This window comes from Podarcis pityusensis, assembly GCF_964106645.2.
Source record: "Podarcis pityusensis genome assembly, chromosome: 6".
Classification (NCBI taxonomy): domain Eukaryota; kingdom Metazoa; phylum Chordata; class Lepidosauria; order Squamata; family Lacertidae; genus Podarcis; species Podarcis pityusensis.
Window position 1 is genome coordinate 77,217,633 of NC_138030.1, and position 19,267 is coordinate 77,236,899.

At 42.4% G+C, this 19,267-nt stretch overlaps 1 protein-coding gene across 3 annotated transcripts in view; it reads left to right on the plus strand.

Annotated features, from left to right (window-relative positions):
• Positions 1-19,267, plus strand: part of LOC308478735 (glyoxal reductase-like) — a 64,656-nt gene that overhangs the window by 9,237 nt on the left and 36,152 nt on the right. For 2 of the 3 annotated variants that reach the window (XM_081008802.1, XM_081008801.1), the window contains exons 2-3: positions 8,475-8,723; positions 15,633-15,734. In XM_081008802.1, coding sequence (XP_080864928.1) covers positions 8,475-8,723; positions 15,633-15,734 — 351 coding nt within the window. Of the gene's footprint in view, positions 1-6,798; positions 6,895-8,474; positions 8,724-15,632; positions 15,735-19,267 lie in introns of those variants that run through there. The other variant, XM_081008803.1, reaches the window with a different exon arrangement.

Genomic DNA, 19,267 nt, shown 5'->3' on the forward strand with positions numbered 1-19,267 from the left:
TGGAAATTGGATTTGATTTATGCCAGAAAATCTGCCTTTTCACTGCTTGAGATTTTCTATGGAAGAAAGCCACAGCCTTTTACCAAACGGTTTCTAAGGAAACATCTTATAGCAGAGCATCTAAAAACAATTTGGTTGTTAATGAGAAATAGTTCTCACAACGGTGGGAAAGTGCTGAGTGAAAGAAAAGGCTTCAAGATTTTGGCACTTTCTCCATAAAGACATTTAAATAAAAGTGTGCTGTGCTGTAGCCCAGCTTATGAAATTTCCTGCATAGAAGGGACTTTAATCACCTGGCTTTCAGGGCTCTGTTCTCTGGTTTCACATCCTCTCCTCTTTACTGCAGGTAAACACTTTAAAGTGAGCTGCAGAAATACCTTTTAAATTTTTTATTTAAAGCAAGTTAGACACTTAGAAATTTGTCATTCCATTGATACATAATTTTACGGTATTACTAAAAAAAAAAAAAGTGGTTATGAGCCATCAAACCTTGGAAATACGCTTTCCCCAAAAGGTTTCTACAATTTTGGCCACTAGTGTATTATTCAGCATGCTCTGAATCTTTACTCTGTTACTGGAGTGAGTGCCGTCTGTCAGGTTCAGTCTGGTCTTCACCCAAGAGCCTCCTGTTGTGAGAATGGCTGTCTCTTGGGGCTAGCCTCCCTCTTTCCATCCTATTGGTTTTCTCTGCCCAGACTATAAATGTTTCTAGGTCTTTGTCTAGGTCATTCTGTCCTGGGGTTGACCCTCCCATATTACATTTGTTTGGACCTGCTTACTAGCATCTGCATAGGGGACCTTTTTTAGCCCAAGGTCCCATTCTGGCCCAAGCTCCAGGGACCACAATGGCACTGGTGAGCAGGGCAAGCAGAGCAACTCCTGTCCTCCATGCAAGCAAGCAAGAAGCACAAGTTCAAGCACTCATTCTAGCCGGGCATAAAGAAGACTGCAAAGCAGAGCCAGTAAGGTATGGCCTGGGGAGAGTCCGAAGGGCCAGACAGAGAGGGCTCAAAGGCTGCGTTCGGCCCCTGGGGCTGAGGTTCCCCATTCACGGCTTAGGCCATCAAGTGGGATCTGCCTCGTTCTCCATCTGAATCCTGCTTGGATTTGAACTGAGCCCTCTGCCTGCTCAGCTGTCTAGTGATGCTACTCTCAGAAATACTGTTAATACACGGGAGCATGGTTCCCGCTGTTACGTAGCCATAGGGCATCCCTGTAGCTGTCACTCATAAACATTTCCTTAGACTTGCTGTGGTGGGATGCTGAGAAGCCACTTGGGGAACTGAAAAAAGAAGGAAGGGTAGATTAACTGATCAGATGTCCTACATCAGAGACATGTAGAAGGGTGTACTAGCCTCTGAAGCAATAATTACATTGTGGAAAATGCATTCCGAAGTAATTTTGGTGCCAAAAATAAAACAGAGCACCCTACGTCCAAGTATGTAATTATGCACTAACCATAGCTAAGGTATTATCTTCATCCTAAATGCTAATGTTTACAGCTTCTTTATGTATGCCCCGGGTCCACCCCCCTTAGTCTTTCAGTTTTTCTCATTCTGTTATTATTTCTGCTTTTTAACAGTCTTGGGTGCCAAATGAAAAATTCAAAAGTAAAAGGTGTGTTGGAAATGAAACGTCCGACTTTCTATCAGGATTGTTTGATTAGTGGGATGCCTCTGAGAATGTTTAAGACAAATATTTTGAGAACTAGTTGTACATATACAAAGTTGTATGTTTTTGGGAAGGCTGAAGCTCAGGGGTAGAGTATCTGCTTTGCCTGCAGAAGGTTACAAGTTCAATCCCCAGCATCTTCAGGTAGGGCTGGGAAGGACACCTTGTCTGAAACCCTGGAGGGCCACTGCCTGTGAGTGTAGACCAGTGATGGCCAAACTTGGCCCCCCAGCTGTTTATGGACTACAACTCCCATCGTCCCTAGCTAACAGGACCAGTGGTCAGGGATGATGTGAATTGTAGTCCCAAAAGAGCTGGAGGGCCAAGTTTGGCCATCACTGGTGTAGACAGTATCTAAGGTAGATGGACCAACTGTCTGAATTTGTAAAAGACAAGCTGCTTGTGTTCCTGTATGAGCTTGTCTTCTTGGAAGTTGGCATAATGTATTAGCGAAACCCTTCTGGTGTAATTAATTTCTAAATATCAGAACTCACACATGGTCACTATTTCCTAAAAGAATTAACTTTAGTGCATTGGTTTGCTGTAAGGATAGTCTGTACAAGGATTTAAAGAAAGAGAAGCATGCTGAATGTTTCATGGTTGCTTGTGTTTTTTTAAAGCTGTGTTACATGATTGTACAGATGTAATTGTACTTTAATTGTTTTTTATCAAAAAAATAACATGAAGTTGCCTGATTCTTTTATGCAAGACTTGCTTTGGAAATGATACATATCTTAAGCGAAACAGTGGAACTGAAAGGCCTATCCTGGTTTAGTTAAAACATTCCCACGATGTAGTCCAAATGTTGAGTAACTCCATAGAAATGAAAGACTGGATGTCAAAATAAATTAGTATGTGTATGCTATTGTGGATCAGCTTTGCACTTTATGGCCACATCCTGCAAGGACTCTTCTCAGTTTTAACTAGAGCTAAAGACACAAGATGGTTTTACTCACGGTTAATGAGTTCTGTATAACTACCTATAGGTTTCCTTAGCACACATCCTGTTTTTATGGGAACAACATTTCAGAGGATATAGATAAAGGTTGTAAATATTTGGGGTGTCATTCCGAATTGTACGGTAGGAAGCTCAACAGTTAAAAGCTTCTAAGCCTTTTTGCCAGGAAATTAATTCAGAGGGCTAAAAAACAGTAATAGGATATTCTCAGCAGAGGCAAAATACATGAATAAAAGATAAACATAACTCTGAAAAACTTAAGAGCAGTCCCTTTGTTTATATAATGTGATGATGATGATATTGTATAACTGCCTAAGAGTCAATAACATAAAACCTTTTTACTTATCATCTCTGTGGATTTTATCCAATAATAATCCTCCTCAGAGTCCACCCATTGAAATTAAAGGACATCACTAATTTAGCACACTTTAGCAATTTGGTCTATTCTGGGTTTTTCTTAGCTGGATACCACTTTATAGCTTTTGTTCAACATTCAGAGCATTGTGCAGTCTTCTTGAGGTCTCCATCCAGAACTATACACAGAACAGAAAGTGTGCAGCCAGATTAGGGAGGAAAGGTGATTGTTGCAGATGTAGCTGCTTTCACAATTTACCATAATTATATTAAGTTTTAAAACCATCGGCTTGAAAGAAAAGGGAGATCAAGAATGAGATTGTGATTCCTTAGTACATTTGCAAATTAGTAAGAATTATAGCGCATGTCTGCTTAGAACACTGAGTTCAGTTGGGCTTACTCCTAGGTAAGTGCATACAGTACAGGATTTCAACTTTAAAAATAACTGTTCATGAGGTGAAGAAAAGCCAGAGACATTCAATGCCATTGGGTAGAAATGTATTTTGTAGACTGATGACACAGGTTTGCTAGCCTCTGCTAGCAATTTTGGGTGGACATCTTTGGATAAGCATCTTGGACCCTGGTCCAGGTCTGAAAGGTCAAATACTTGTGAATTCCAGTAATACCTTGTACTGAACCTCTATGGAAAGAAGAAAGAGACTAGTACTCTCAGGCAAGCTAGTTTGATAATGGGGTGGGTGGGAGCATTGTTTATTTACATTTTGCTCTGTTGATTGTTATAGTTATATATTAACATTTAATAAAAATCATAGCTATTTGCTCATAGAAATCACTTTAAAAGCTGTGAGAAGGAAAAGACTCCAGAAATAAAGCTTTTCTCCTCTTGCATTAATCAGGCGTGGTTTGGATAAAGGCTGGAAACCTGGCAGCCTACAGGCAGAATTCAGTCCTCAGAAGGCTGTCAGCTGGTCCCTGCGGTGGTGTTCAGGATTCAGAGGCCATCCTCCCCCTCGCCCCATACTGCCATTGCTGCAACTTTTCAATTAAGGTTTGGTGGCAATTATGTAATTTTCCAGTCTGTGTCTGCTGGCTGGTATATTAATTGTTAATTTGGAAGGGAGGTGAGGAGGAACTATCTGCCATCTGCAATATTTAATTTTTGGCTAGGTGATCCTCAGGGTCCTTCCAGCTCTACAAATCTACGATTTGTTCATTTGTTCTATGATTTGTATGGATTTCACCAGAAGTGAAGCTGCTCCTGAAGGTTTTCAGAAAGAGGCAGGTTCATTTGTTTGTTTGTTTGTTTGCCTGTTTCATGAAATTCTGCTGCAGCTTCCTGCAAATGTGGCTGTCTGTAAATATGATATCTGGAGTTACTAGCCAGTTCCTTCAAGCATACTTAACACACCCAAAGAGCAGTGTTAACCAAGGATCCAGGTTCTTTTGCATACAGGAGTGGGCTTTTGTAGAAGATCTGTGTGCCCTAAATTTTCTTACTGGACTCTATTATGCACGAAAGGGGTCTGAGCCCATTTGCAAGACCTCTGAATGAACTCCATTCATTTGGTGTGCTTGGAAGTGGCCATTCAGACACAAAGAGACACAATAGCTACAACCTAATTTCCTTGGCACCGACACCAGCTTATTAAAAGGGAAGAGTTTGTTATGAAAAAAAAAGTGTAGTAGCTTTTCTATGGTAGTTATATAATTCAACATTCCATTAATATCTCCATGGTGTAATTATATAAGCACATTCATTTCCTTACATGTCTGTAGTGTGTTGGTTCTGGATACTTCCTAACTTCCTTGGTAACATTTAAATACAGTTGTAGCATGTATCATTATATAGAAATACAATTTGTGCATTTTAATATGGAACACATCCTGTCAGTGTTGAATTTACTATTTTCCTGGCAATCATTCTTAAGTTGTCATTGCAAGTAGTCATGATAAATAATGACATGAAGGCACAGTTGGCTAGATTGTTCAGAATGTAATAAAATAAATTACCAAAATGTAAGGCTAACCTGTACAAATATTTAATTGCTTAGAATGTATCATATTGATTGCCACTTCAGCACTTGAACGAGGGCTATGACCTTAGTGTTGGAATTCCAGGAAGGCATGCTAGAATAAATAGTGTAAGGGTAGAAAAATGGTAAGTAATTAAATCTAAGGACCATGTAATTAGGAAGCAACACTATCCCAAGGAGGTCTCGGGCTAGCAAGGTCTCTCCTGCTAACTCCAGTGTTGAGGGTAGTTTTGTGTGCACAATGGATTCAAAGTGTATGTGTGTGTTATGGGTGGGACCAGTTGTGAAGTTGCTCCATCCATCTCTATGGGGGAAGTTCCAAAGTCTGGGAGGAGCCACCAAGAAGACCCTGTTCCATGGCCATATCAAACATGTCTGTGAGGGTGGCGGGACTGAGAGAAGGGCCTTCCCCAAAGATCTCAAAAATCGGGCAAGTTTCCCTAAGGGAATGTGGTTTTTCAGATAGCTTGGACCTAAGCGGTTTAGGGCTTTATAGGTCATAACCACCACTTCAAATATTGTCCGGAAACGGACCAGTAGCCAGGGAGCTGTTGTAACAAGAGAGTTGTATGCTCCCTTGCATTTGTATATCTATGCATTTGTTTTAAGACGTTTAGGGAAGTTTTTAATATTTAATTCTGTATTGTTTTTAACACTCGATTAGGAGCTGCCCAGGGTGTCTGGGAAAACTCAGCCAGATGGGCAGGGTATAAATAATTAATAATAATAATAATAATAATAATAATAATTACTATTACTACACTGGTTAAAGGGAAGAAAACAAGTTTTTAAAAAAGACATATGAGTAAACTATCTAGTTGAGATATCTCATTTGCCCTCACTGCAGTATTTTACTTTTCAGCCTGTGGGAGGAGAGGGGAGATTACTTAATGAAAACTACAGATGACTAAAAGCATTGTTAATACAGAGAAGGGTCAGGAAGCTATACAGAGTGAACTAAACAATCTCAGGAACTGGGGCAGTAGAACAAAATGTACTAAGGTTATGAGAACAAAATTAACCCACGTGACCATCTCTCTGGGCTCTTTCAAATGGCAGAAAATATCTACATGATGGTGTATGTGGAAAATGATCATGGGGAGAATGATGTTTGAACTGGGCAGGGCACATGGTGAGCGACCAGCCATAGGCTCGATTGTAGCTGCTGCTGGGAAGAATGGAAGAGCCTTCACAGTATGTGGTATTTTTCTATCACATTCAAGGGTGCAAGATTGCATGGAGAAATTCAGAAGCGCATGCGCAAGTTTTAGCATGAACTGAAAAATATATAAGGCCCCACAGAACTAGCATATCAAATGGGTGAGCTTGGAAACTTAGTGTAGAGTTGACTGAAGGCTGAGAGTTGAGTGGGCTCTTCCTCAAGTTGTTGTGCTGGTAGGCAGATGGGCGGTAGGCAGGAAAAAACAGATACTCAGAAATTATGAGATAAACGCAGGCCCTGCTGTACCCGCAAGGGTACATGTTCTTTATCTTGCAGTCCACCTGCTAATTGCTCTTCCGGCTAACCATTTCCTCTCCTGTTGGCTTGTGTACTGTGCAATATGCTTGCATATTGTCACCTTACCACCATGCATCTAGGCTGCCAGGAACGTCATTCCCTATTCAGAACCCTTAAAATCACTTGCATTCTTGGGTTTGCAAACAATGTTTTCCTGCTCTTAAGAACCAGAGAATTGTATGTGTTTTGCAATGCTTTCTGTTTTAAAAATACAAGTTTCTAGCTCTTATGATTGCAGAAGAGAGGTTCAAAATGTCACAATGACTTTCAGTTCCTTTTGTTTTTCCTTCCTTTGTTGACAGTTCTCAGCTGTTTGAAAACATGAATAATGAAAAAGCATAAGTTTTGCAGAACTAACAAAATGGACGCACACCTGTGCAACAGAACTTCGATTTTTGGTAGGCAGAAGAAAACCTTAAAAACAGCACATAAGTTGAATTGGATACTTGCTACTATAATTTCATTTGCACTGTTGTTGGAAATGAATTGACCGTGGCTCCTAGCCTGCCTGTGTGCTTGCCCGCTCCACTTTAGAGGCATGGGGTATGTGTAGGTTTTTCTGGCAAAAAAGGTGTAACCTTACCCTCACTAGTTTTCTCTGTGCACTATAGATAGATTCTTTGAATGAAACCATGCCTTCCCACAACTTGCTCACACTTCTAAACTTTCTAGGTTTGTAGTGTTGTGGAAAACCAGACACTTTCAGTCTTTCTCATATGGGAGTGGTTCATACAGGCATGTTAATCATCAGGTGGTGATTTGTGTGCGTAAATGGATTGTCCACAGGCCCAAAACTATAGATGGAACTGTCATGTCCGTCCGTGCAGCCCTGTTCAGGGAAGTTTTTAATGTGTGACATTTTGATATATTTTTAATCTTTGTTGGAAGCCGCCCAGAGTGGCTGGCGAAACCCAGCCAGATGGGCGGGCTACAAATAATAAATTATTATTATTATTATAATGTCACCTCATTGGAATCTGTTGAAACACTCAGCTGCCAATCATCAACAGATGAGCAATTCAAATGACTTTTGCCCAGCGCATATCACAATTGCAGCATAGTTTGCCACAGAGAAAGCAAACCGCATGTTTCCTTCCTGCGTGGAAAGCAAAGGCCGGCAGAAGCCATTGGGGATGGGTTGAGTTTATCTATCAGATCAGTCAAACTCAAAACTCTGTTGGATCCCTTTCACACAAACGTCTCACATGGAAAGGCACATCACGGGGTATGCCTTCTTAGCAGAAGCTGAGTTTTCAGTGTAGGATGCAAAGAAAGTCATACATCAATACTACTAGATTTCATCTAGTAATGAGGCACCTTAGACCTGTTTTGACTGACAACATTCCACACTGCAAGCACAATCCATGTAAAATAAATTATTTCACACTTCCCAATGAAACCTGGAAACCACAGACAGGAAGCTAGACAGCTTTCATAGAGAATCGTCAGTTCCCTTGCAAAAATTGCAGGTTGTGAAGTGTGCTGTAACTTAACAGCGGTGGTGACAGATGTGCCCAAAATAATGAAATATAGGATTTTATCCCTGGGTATCAATTTTTAACTTGATCTATTTTCATTTTATTTTCATCTCACTTGTTATATGTTGCATCCCAGCGATGTGGGCTTTTCCAGATTTTTTTGTGTTGGAAAAAATTCTGGAATTGAGGTAATTGGCATGGGGGGGGGGGAGGAATCAGTGGCACCAGAAAATCTTATACGAGTGATCTGGTTTTTCATGTTTACATTTACTTGCATTTAGTAAACAAAGCTAAAAACTCTCAAACTGCCAAGCTTGCCTAACAGTTATTTGCAGTTGGCCTCCTTTCATTCTTGCTGATGGAGATATGCAATGGAAGATTTTCAGTGGGAAAAGAAAACACTGAAAATATTTCCACCCCACGTCACTGTTGCAGTCCTATTTGAAATACAAAAAACGTATTCATAAAATAATGGAGATTTTGCCTTTTGTGTTTTCAAGGAACATCCCATTATGGTGGCTACTCCCATGATGCTGTGGTGTATGCACTTCAGAAATGTGGCATTCGTCATATTGACACGGCAAAGAGATATGGCTGTGAATCGCTCCTGCAGGAGGCCATCAAGGAAAGTGGTGTAAAACGGGAGGATCTCTGGATAACTACCAAGCTCTGGCATACAGACTATGGCTACGAGAACGCTAAACAAGCCTGCTTAGAGTCCTGCAAGAGACTTGGTGTTGAGTATCTAGGTATGGCATTTCTCCCCCTAATTCTCTTTGCAGTATCCTGTTAGGAAATCTGGATTAATATTTAGCACGTGCATTGCTTGCCCAGCTGGTGTCCTTGCAGCAAAATGCTTTTACCAAACCTCTTATATTAAACTTAGGCTTTTCATCATGGAGATGTTTCTTAGTCATGGAAAAGAGCTTAGGAGTGGGCTGTGGGATCATGCGCTGGTTCTTCACAGCCTCTCAAAGCTAATTCTTCATGTGTCCCTTAACTGTAAATATGCTTGAGAAGCATTAGTGATAGGCAGTGCTATTTTTCTAGGAAAAGAGGTGCTGAAACTCACCGTGAACGCCTTCCTTGCTCTCTTAGAATGGCAGTGGTGCCCACCTGAGAGGTGCCAGAATGGTGTTCCAGTGAGTTCCAGCTGAAAAAAGCCCTGGTGATGGGTAAGACTAACCTGATTCCCACCTTAACCAGCTCTTGAAGACAGCTAAGTGGGGAACCCGCTTAGCCTTAACCATTGTTGACATCAATGGTTGAGGCAGAAGGGAAGAATTCAGTCTGGAGGAATGTGTGTTGTGTGTCCAGTACCCAATCCCTTTACCATGGTTAAGATATTGCCCCGGTTACATCAGCACTGGCTCCTAGTAAGAAAACTGGCAGTGTGTCATGACCCAGAATCCCGACACTTGTGTTTGTCTGCAATGCTGTTGCAATAGCTCTGCAGAACTAAGTTCACAATGACACAGCACCTCCTCTTGTTACTTCCTTAAATTTTGTTGCTGCTCTTTGAACACTTGCATTTTGTTTGGGGGATTTCTTCAAAGATGCCTCATCATCTTTGGATCTGCTGCTTCAGAAGTATTTCCATGCAAAAATATATCCCCCCCACCCCGGATGGCAGAGGTTGTTCTTGAGCCAGCTGCCCAATAGAACCTTAAGGAGCATGTGCCTTGATACCTGGTTTAAAACAGAGGCAGCCAATGTGATGTGGCTTGACTGCAACTCCCAGTGCCCCTGACTATTGGCCATACTGGCTGGAGCTGATTGGAGATGTAGTCTAGCAACATTTCTGCTTGCACTTTCCCAGTTAAGGATGAGCTGGTTTCCTCCCATCACCATTGCTTCAGGAGAAGTTAAAGATGGCCACTTAACTTGTTCATGAGTGTTTCAAAGTACAGTGTTCTTAATTACTCTGTCCAACAATTGTGACCCACCTGCCACAGTAAAACTGTTTTCTGCTGATTTGCAGTTCACATAATCATGTCCTCCATAGTGGTTTTTATACTACAGAAACTCTTCCTCTTTCCCTCTGTGGGACTTGGTGCTGTTGCATCCCATGGTAGTTCAGAGTCATCTCGAAATAACTTGCCTTGCCAATCTCCCATCTCGGGCAACACAAGAGGCAAAAGCTACTGAGAAATTCTCCCCAAGTCCCATTAGGATGAATAGGAGCTGCATAAAGAGATGTTTATCCTCACTCGCTGTGCAATATGAACTGTGACTTATGCACCCCAATGGCTTTGTAGATAGTGAGGGGGTGCCACCTGCCCTTAGTTTGGATGCATGAGTGAGGTGCATTAAGGCATTACTTCATGCAAGCTCAAATAAGGTGCATGATAAGTATTGAGGCACAGGGTGCCTTTAAAAAGCAGCTTCCCTCCCACTCATATTGTAGCCCGCTTCAAGCTGGGCTGCATTTTTTAATGGGACTTGCAACTCACCTTGCTTCCTCCCTTCCTGCTAGATCCCTTCCACTCCTATTCTTATCTTGGGAAATGGAGGAGAAGTAGTTGGCAGCAGAGGACTTGAGAATGGATTAGGAGTGCCTCTGCAGGGACTCTCCTTGGCAGCACATGACACACGGTGCGCCTGATTTCTGACTACAAACCACATGATCCTTGGCAGCCAAGGAGAGACTTCCAAGGCGGAGGACTTTCAGGGGCAATTGGAGCAGGTGGGGGTATCTGCAGAAATTGGATTAAAAACAAACAAACAAACAAACAAACAAACAAACAAACAAACACCAAATCTCCAATCATTTGAATTGTAAGATCTCAAGAATTCATTTGCTTACCTGTTAATTATCATAATGCACAATCTACCAGGGGATAATTCCTGAGCTAAAACGAGTGTCCACTTCAGCAAATTGGCAGCCTCCAGTTGTACATTTGTGCAGAAACCTTTTGATCTCGGTGGGGTTTGGAACTGGGATCATTTCCAAATTGTTGGTACAAAATGGCAGGCTGCACTAAGATGTCTCCTGTCTAGCATTGAGCTGCTGTGACACCTGGGCCCATGCTGACCTTTGCAGGTTTTCTCATTTCCTGATTTTGAATTTGAGTTTTTCTAAAGAACTGTGACTGCATGCAAAAGCCATCTGCAGGTTTTGTGTCCAACTCACGACCAATTACAGTGTCTTGTATTTAGCTGTGGAACAGGGCTTTAACAGATACATTCCACTCATTACATTGTGTGTGTGTGTGTGTGTGTGTGTGTGTGTGGACTATGATTTTCACTTTTTCCGTATAAGAGTTATGTTCTGATGGTGAGCATCCTAACTGAATCAATATGAAATTGCAGAAATATAAAATCTCTGGCTTTGGCTTTAGAGGCTGCATACTATGGGATTTGTTTGGAAAGTTCATTGCAGATAACTCTCCATCACTCTGACTATGGTCAGTGCTTTGCTGAATGTATAATCTGTTTTATTCTCTCCCATGTGTGTTTTGACTCACTTTCTGGTCTTTGTTAGCAGCTTCCCTTTTACTCTGTTGGGAATTCGGATGGAATTGCAAATATTAGTTCCACTCACAAGCATGCTGGTGACTGCTAACGATGCAAAGTCAGCCTTGCATTTTGAATGGAACTTTTTCTTCTAAGCTTTTTCGACTCCCGGGAAACGCACAACAACAGAAAATTAATGAGATGGCCATTGACTTGCAATAGCAGAATTGGCTGTATATCAAAATACCGTATCAAAATACTGTATACATTGAGATGTGTTAGGTTATTTTGTGTTTTTGGCATTTGGTTCTGATTTGCCACCATGTAACATTAATTTGATCACCTGTAGTGAGCAGAAGATGCGTGTCTGAATAATGTTGGCTTCCTTCTCACTTTTTGGTGCATAGCTGCTGTGTTGGGCTAAAAGCTTCAGTACTTGCACAGTGAAATAGCATTTTTATTCTGCTGCATATAATACTGAGTCCAGGAAACACTTGAATCTTAAAGCTTAGTTTCAAATATATATATATATATATTAAAAAACCACCCTGAATGCTGGGGTTGAAAACATGTAGATATAATCCTTCTAAGGCTTGATTTCAGTAGGAGAGGTAAACATAATTCCTACTGGGATCAGTGGGACTTACAGTTCAATCCGATGTGCATTTACTTGGAAATAAGTTCCACTGAGTTCAGTGGATCATATTGCCACATATGCATAAGTATTGCAAAGTCGAGAATTGCTTAACTTTGTATAGAATCATGGTTTCCTTTTAAGGATTTTGGTTGGTTTGTATATTTATTTACTGTATTTTTATCCTGCTTTTCAGACAATTATTGCTCCGCAGAGGATAACCCACCTTTCAGGCTTTCAAAAGTGGCTTGCAGTTGAAATAATACCTAAAAGGCAGCATTAAGAAGAACAAACAGAACAACATAGTGAACCCCAAAGGGCAACAAAAACAGCATATTAACCTGCAGCAGGACTCTTTTCAAAGCCTGTTCATAGCATAAAGCAGAATTGAAATTATTATTTTGGTCAGTGGTGCTAGAGCCAATTCTCAGTTGACTTCCTGTACTCGGGTGTGCATCCCTTAGCTGTCCCTTAGCTGCTGTCAAGTCTGAACAGTAGCTGCGTGCATTTTTTTAATGTGCTCCCCTTTTATTTTAACAGTGGGTTCGCTTATATTTGAATTATTTCTAAAGAGGAGCGCGGACACAGATATCCACACCATTCATTCTTGATGGAATGTATGCATATGTCATAATTGCTAGACATATGAGAGGGCAAAAAGTCAAGAGAAGTGGCCCCTCCTTTTTTTTTAAAGACAAAAAAATATATTTTTAATGCTGTTTGCTGAGGTTGCACATTAAGCCACTCCAAATGATGACTAAGCATTTGCTCACACTACTGCAGTGTCAGCAGCAGAACAGGATTCCATTCACTCCTCAGCTCAGTCCATCCATTTGTGCATGTGTCTTATTGCTATTAAAAGCATGATGGAACTCCTCCACCAGCTCTCATGTGACTAATGGGCTGTTTTTCCTGTCTGGCGGTAAAGGGGGCATTATGAACTTTGCCCATAAGAAACAATGCACTGAAAATCTCTGGTCATCTCATTTGGGCCTCTGTGATCACGTGGGTAGAGGACTAGATTTGGACCTTGAGTTCACCTGTAAATTGGGTAGGTGGCTTTGGTCAACCCTCAGACCTTCACCAGTGAAAAGAGAAAAATAATAACGATTTGCTCATAGCTGTTAGGGTGAGCAAGGTGTAAGACTTGTTAAACACTCTCCTATTTATTAATTTGAAAAGCCAGTTCCCGACATTCCATAACACGCTCCTGATGTTTCGCCATGCATTAGAATCATAGAATCATAGAGTTGTAAGAGACCACAAGGGCCATCGAGTCCAACCCCCTGCCAAGCAGGAAACACCATCAGAGCACTCCTGACATATGGTTGTCAAGTCTCTGTTTAAAGACCTCCAAAGAAGGAGACTCCACCACACTCCTTGGCAGCAAATTCCACTGTCGAACAGCTCTTACTGTCAGGAAGTTCTTCCTAATGTTTAGGTGGAATCTTCTTTCTTGTAGTTTGGATCCATTGCTCCGTGTCCGCTTCTCTGGAGCAGCAGAAAACAACCTTTCTCCCTCCTCTATGTGACATCCTTTTATATATTTGAACATGGCTATCATATCACCCCTTAACCCTTAACCTCCTCTTCTCCAGGCTAAACATGCCCAGCTCCCTTAGCCGTTCCTCATAAGGCATCGTTTCCAGGCCTTTGACCATTTTGGTTGCCCTCCTCTGGACACGTTCCAGTTTGTCAGTGTCCTTCTTGAACTGTGGTGCCCAGAACTGGACACAGTACTCCAGGTGAGGTCTGACCAGAGCAGAATACAGTGGCACTATTACTTCCCTTGATCTAGATTCTATACTCCTATTGATGCAGCCCAGAATTGCATTGGCTTTTTTAGCTGCCGCGTCACACTGTTGGCTCATGTCAACTTTGTGGTCAACCAAGACTCCTAGATCCTTTTCACATGTACTGCTCTCAAGCCAGGTGTCACCCATCTTGTATTTGTGCCTCTCATTTTTTTTGCCCAAGTGCAGTACTTTACATTTCTCCCTGTTAAAATTCATCCTGTTTGTTTTTGTCCAGTTCTCTAATCTGTCAAGGTCGTTTTGAAGTGTGATCCTGTCCTCTGGGGTGTTAGCCACCCCTCCCAGTTTGGTGTCATCTGCAAATTTGATCAGGATGCCCTTGAGTCCATCATCCAAGTCGTTGATAAAGATGTTGAATAAGACCGGGCCCAAGACAGAACCCTGTGGCACCCCACTAGTCACTCTTCTCCAGGATGAAGAGGAACCATTGATGAGCACCCTTTGGGTTCGGCATTAACATGACCACGAAATAGATCCCATGATGGGGACTTTATTTATTAATTATTTCAACTGTTTGTATACTCCTTAATCACATCTGTCTCTAAGCAGTGTACAGAGTACCCAATACAATAAGATTAAAATGTGTTAAAGCTGGGTTCATGCTACAAAATGACTGCAAAACTTTGGCACCAGCTGGGAGGTTATCTTCAGTTTTGGGATTCATAGTTAATTAAGCTCCCAAGAAGATTCCCAGTTTGTTTTTTTCTGCCAGGTATTGGCAGATGGGGAGGGGGGGTTATAAGCATGTAATATGTTCATCTTGGGACATCCAAAGTTGTGTCGCTTTGTTGTATAAATACTGCACAAATTATGACAATCTCTGGTGTGCCGGTGCCTGAAAGGACTTCTAAGGAACCCAACAAACTTGATGCTTAAGATACTCTCTGTTCTGCTGAGGTGAAGAGCCTCTTTGTACAGTAATTGAGCATGTGATTTTTACTGCCAGTATACTTCCCCTCACTTGTATATATTCACCCTGCAAAATGCAACTTGAATGTATGCACTGAAAGAACCAATGACGACCAAGATGCAGCTTGCATGCAGAATCGTGGAGGCACTGATTCGAGGAAGGATGAAAGCTCCACATATTGGAACAGGCCAGAGGTCTTGCAGTTCTCAGGGCTGCTAAGTCATTCTGCTTGGGATGTTGCAGTTTCTCAAGCTCAGCACAAAACTGCTTTTGTATACTGCTTTTTGTCTGCAGAGTGGCTGTGTCTTTGAGCAACTAGGAAACTGGGCTTACCTGCATATTAAGGCTGCTTCACTGGAACTTTTGCACTGAAATTGCATTAAAACTAGCAGAGGTTGCACCATTTGGTGTTTTGTACAGTGGTGCCTCGCAAGACGAAATTAATCCGTTCCGCGAGTCTCTTCGTCTTGCGGTTTTTTCGTCTTGCGAAGCACGGCTATTAGCGGCTTAGCGGCTATTAACGGCTTAGCGGCTTTAAGAAAAAGGAAACAAACTCGCAAGAACTCGCAAGACGTTTTGTCTTGCGAAGCAAGCCCATAGGGAAATTCGTCTTGCGGAACGACTCAAAAAACGGAAAACTCTTTCGTCTAGCGAGTTTTTCGTCTTGCGAGGCATTCGTCTTGCAGGGCACCACTGTACTAGTGGTTCACAGGTGGAGACTGCAACTCCCCAATTCAGCAGCTGATTTACTTTTTCATTGGGAGCTTTATGGTTCTTTAAAATAAGTTTGGTGTGATTTGTTCATGAAAAGCAACATTGGATTTTCTTTTTTTTTTCTTTTTAGATCTTTACTTGGTGCATTGGCCTGACACGCACATCCCTGGTAAAAGCAATCGAGAAGTCAGAGCAGAGACCTGGCGAGCCATGGAAGAGTTGTATGAGAAAGGTGGGGTGACTTTGATAGTTGCTGCTGATTTTTTTGACAGTTGCAAAAGTGCAGAGAGTGTTACTGTTGGGATATCATGACACATAGAGGGGCATTTTCACCATCTTTTCCTCTCGGGATATACCGTATTTTTCGCCCCATAGGGGGCACTGCCCCATAGGACGCACCTGGGTTTTTTGGGGGGAAATAAAGGAAAAAAAATTATTTCCCCCCCCCAGGCGCGGGGCTGGCGCGGGGGAAGCCCGAGCTTCCCCCAACCCCAGCCCCCAGAACAGCCTGCTATCCGCAAGCCTAGGGAGCCCAGGCTTGCGGAGAGGTGCGCGAAGCCCGAGCACGCTCTTCAGCGCATCCCAGGCTTCCGGAGGGCTGCGCGGAGCTGGGCGAAGCCCGGGGCTGCAGGCACCTCCGCGCAGCCGTCGGGAGCCCAGCGCGACTTTGCGCCGGGCTCCGGATGGCTGCGCGGAGCTGCGTGAAGCCCGGAGCGACCCCTCTCGCTCTCCAGGCTTCAGCGAAAGCCTGCATTCGCCCCATAGGACGCACACACATTTCCCCTTCATTTTTGGAGGGGGAAAAGTGCGTCCTATAGGGCAAAAAATACGGTATCTTAGGGCAATCTGATGCATAGCTGTCAATGTTTTCCTTTTTTTAAGGGAAATTCCCTTATTCCGAATAGGATTCCTCGCAAGAAAAGGGAAAAGTTGACAGCTATGATCTGATGTCATTCATACCAGGCCTCGGAAGTGTCACAGAACAGTGCTCCACTCTGGAGTTTTGTTACCCTTTCCCTGCAATGCTTTTTAAACATCTGAACATTTAGCAATCCTGATGTACTTTGCTCCTTTCTTGGTCCAGTGAAGAAGAGGCCTAAAGATGGTCTTTTCAGAATAGGCCTCTATAAGATGGGGATGGTGGGAAAGAGAAGCAGCGTCGCTGTCCGGAGCTCTCTGGAAATGTCCAGTGGGGAGAAGGAGTGGGAAGAGATTGGGGATCGGAGGTGTCTGACGTGGGACAGGCCCAGCACAGAGGGAAGTCGTGAGCAGGACCCATGGAAGGACTCTGACCCTGGAGTGGGACACAGCAGATTGGGAGGTGGTGACCTAGAGCCGAGGGGAAGGACCAAGTGGGTTATCAAGAGAACAGCCCACCTCCGTGTCATTGGGTACCCCAAGTCTAGAGCCATAAATAAATCATAACACAGTGTAATATGTAATTTGTTGTTGTTCATCTGAGGTTGTACAGTGGTACCTCGGGTTACATATGCTTCAGGTTACACACTCCGCTAACCCAGAAATAGTGCTTCAGGTTAAGAATTTAGCTTCAGGATAAGAACAGAAATCGTGCTCCGGCTGCGCGGCGGCAGCAGGAGGCCCCATTAGCTAAAGTGGTGCTTCAGGTTAAGAACAGTTTCAGGTTAAGAACGGACCTCCGGAACGCATTAAGTACTTAACCTGAGGTACCACTGTATTTACCTAATTTTAAGACCTGCCAAGGAACAGAGGTTTGTTATTATGTCTTCATATGTAAAAACACAGAATTCAAAGAGGGTGTTCTTTCTTTTTCCTATGACTGTAATCGGGGAGAGGAGGGACAACCTCAAGAAACGTTTTCCTAAACACCAGAGTCTTGTCGTTGTTTTCAAATGGAATTGAATGCCAAAAAAAGGCTAGGCCGCTGAACTGAAGTAGCTTTGTGTCATGGCATCAAACCGAAGTACTCTTGTTACAGTGGGTTTGTGGGTCTGGTTGCAGATTCTCAGAGCCTTACCAATACTGTTCAAAGCTGATACTAATTGGGACCAAGGAGCGCTTGTGGTGATGGTGGGGATATTATTGGTGTAACAATTTTCTGTTGGTGGTTTGGGGCAAGGGTTTTAGTTGACTGCCTGAACGAGGAATTGAAACTTGATTCTCTCTCTCTCCCCCTCCCCCACCCCCAGGTTAATTAACTTACAAAGCATCTCTTTGGGAGATTTTTGAACTGAATCTCTCCCTCCCCCCCAAACTCGTGCCCCTCTTCTCTACTGTTTCCTTCATCATGTGCATTAATTTAACTTGGCTGTTTATCTGCACCTAGGCCGAGCGAAATGTCAGGAATTAAAACTGTATGTTAGGCACATCCTCGATTTATCACCCCTGCATGAAACTTCATTACAGAACCTATGGATGCCGAACACAATTTCCACCCTAAGCGACATTATTTAAATTAACGTCACGTAAATCTCATTGCAATTAAAGTAGCCTTTCTGTCCTGAGTCTTTTGTTATCTGCTCCATCGGCTCCTGCATCCCACAAATCACCCCTTTTCTGCCTCAAGCAATGCAGAAATTTTGAACCTCTGGCCATGTGTTTCTGAAGTGATATGCAAATGTTAATAAATTTGGAGGTTTATAGGCAGTACCCCATGAGGGAAGAAATGATTAAATAATTTGCTTGCATGGTTAACCACTAAAGTTTCAGTTGACACTCAGATAATGCTTAATCATCCCTTTTGACTTATGGTCCTGGCCTGGAGTTTAGAAGCAGTTTTTTTAAATAGGATTGTTCCTTCTAATTGTTCACTTATTTTCCTCATCTGAGTGCTTGTGTAGCACTATGACCAAGCTTACATTCTAAACTTACTTACACCGGAGTAAGTCCTCTTTGACTTACAGTAGAACAACTTATGCGTACAGATGCACAGGATTGTGCTGTAAGAAGATAAGCTGGGAAGAACTTATTTCAAGTCTTGCCCCAGCTGTAGACTCACTTGGTGAGCCATACTGTCCAAACAACCAACCACCTCATGCAGGCCCAGTTATATCCCTATTTTATTCAGTACCTCAAACAAGGATTCAAACCTTTTTCACTGACCCTTTGAAAGCATACTGTAGAAGTGTGAACAATTAGCAAAATTAAAACATGTGGAGTTATTAAAAAGAACACTGGAAGAGGAGGCATTTGATCAGGAGCAAAAATTACAAGACTGAGTGAAAGCAATGAAATGCATTTATTAAATCTGCTTGTTCCCGCTTTCTAGGTTTTTTATTTTATTTTTTAAAAAGACAGTAATAATCAACCACTATGGTTTATTACACAGTTGTTGTAGGAGTTTATTTTGATTGTCACAAAAACTGTGTTCTAAGCGTACATTGTTTTATTTAAAGGGTTTTCCATTTGTTTATGCTTGAAAAGAATGGGGCATTCCAAGAACAGAATGAGAATGTGACTTAAGAGCCATAAAAGTTAATGGGAATGTTCTCTATAAAAGCTGCAATTCAAGCTATTTATAAGCGTCTCCCCTCGCGCCTGCCTGCTTGAGAAATTAGGGAAGATGGTCTTTGATAGCTTCTGAAGTTTTGGGATTTGTAATTTAAGCAATAGTTTAACCTTGGCGTGTAACAGCAGTGGCAGGAAGGAGGCAAACAGGGGGAGGGACTTTAACCTCCCTCCACTCTGGTGTCCTTATAGCTAAGGAGCCTTTCTTGGACCATCAAGTCTGGTGAGTGGCCCAAACATGAACTTCCCTGCCTGCCCCTCAACCTCAAAAAGGTACCA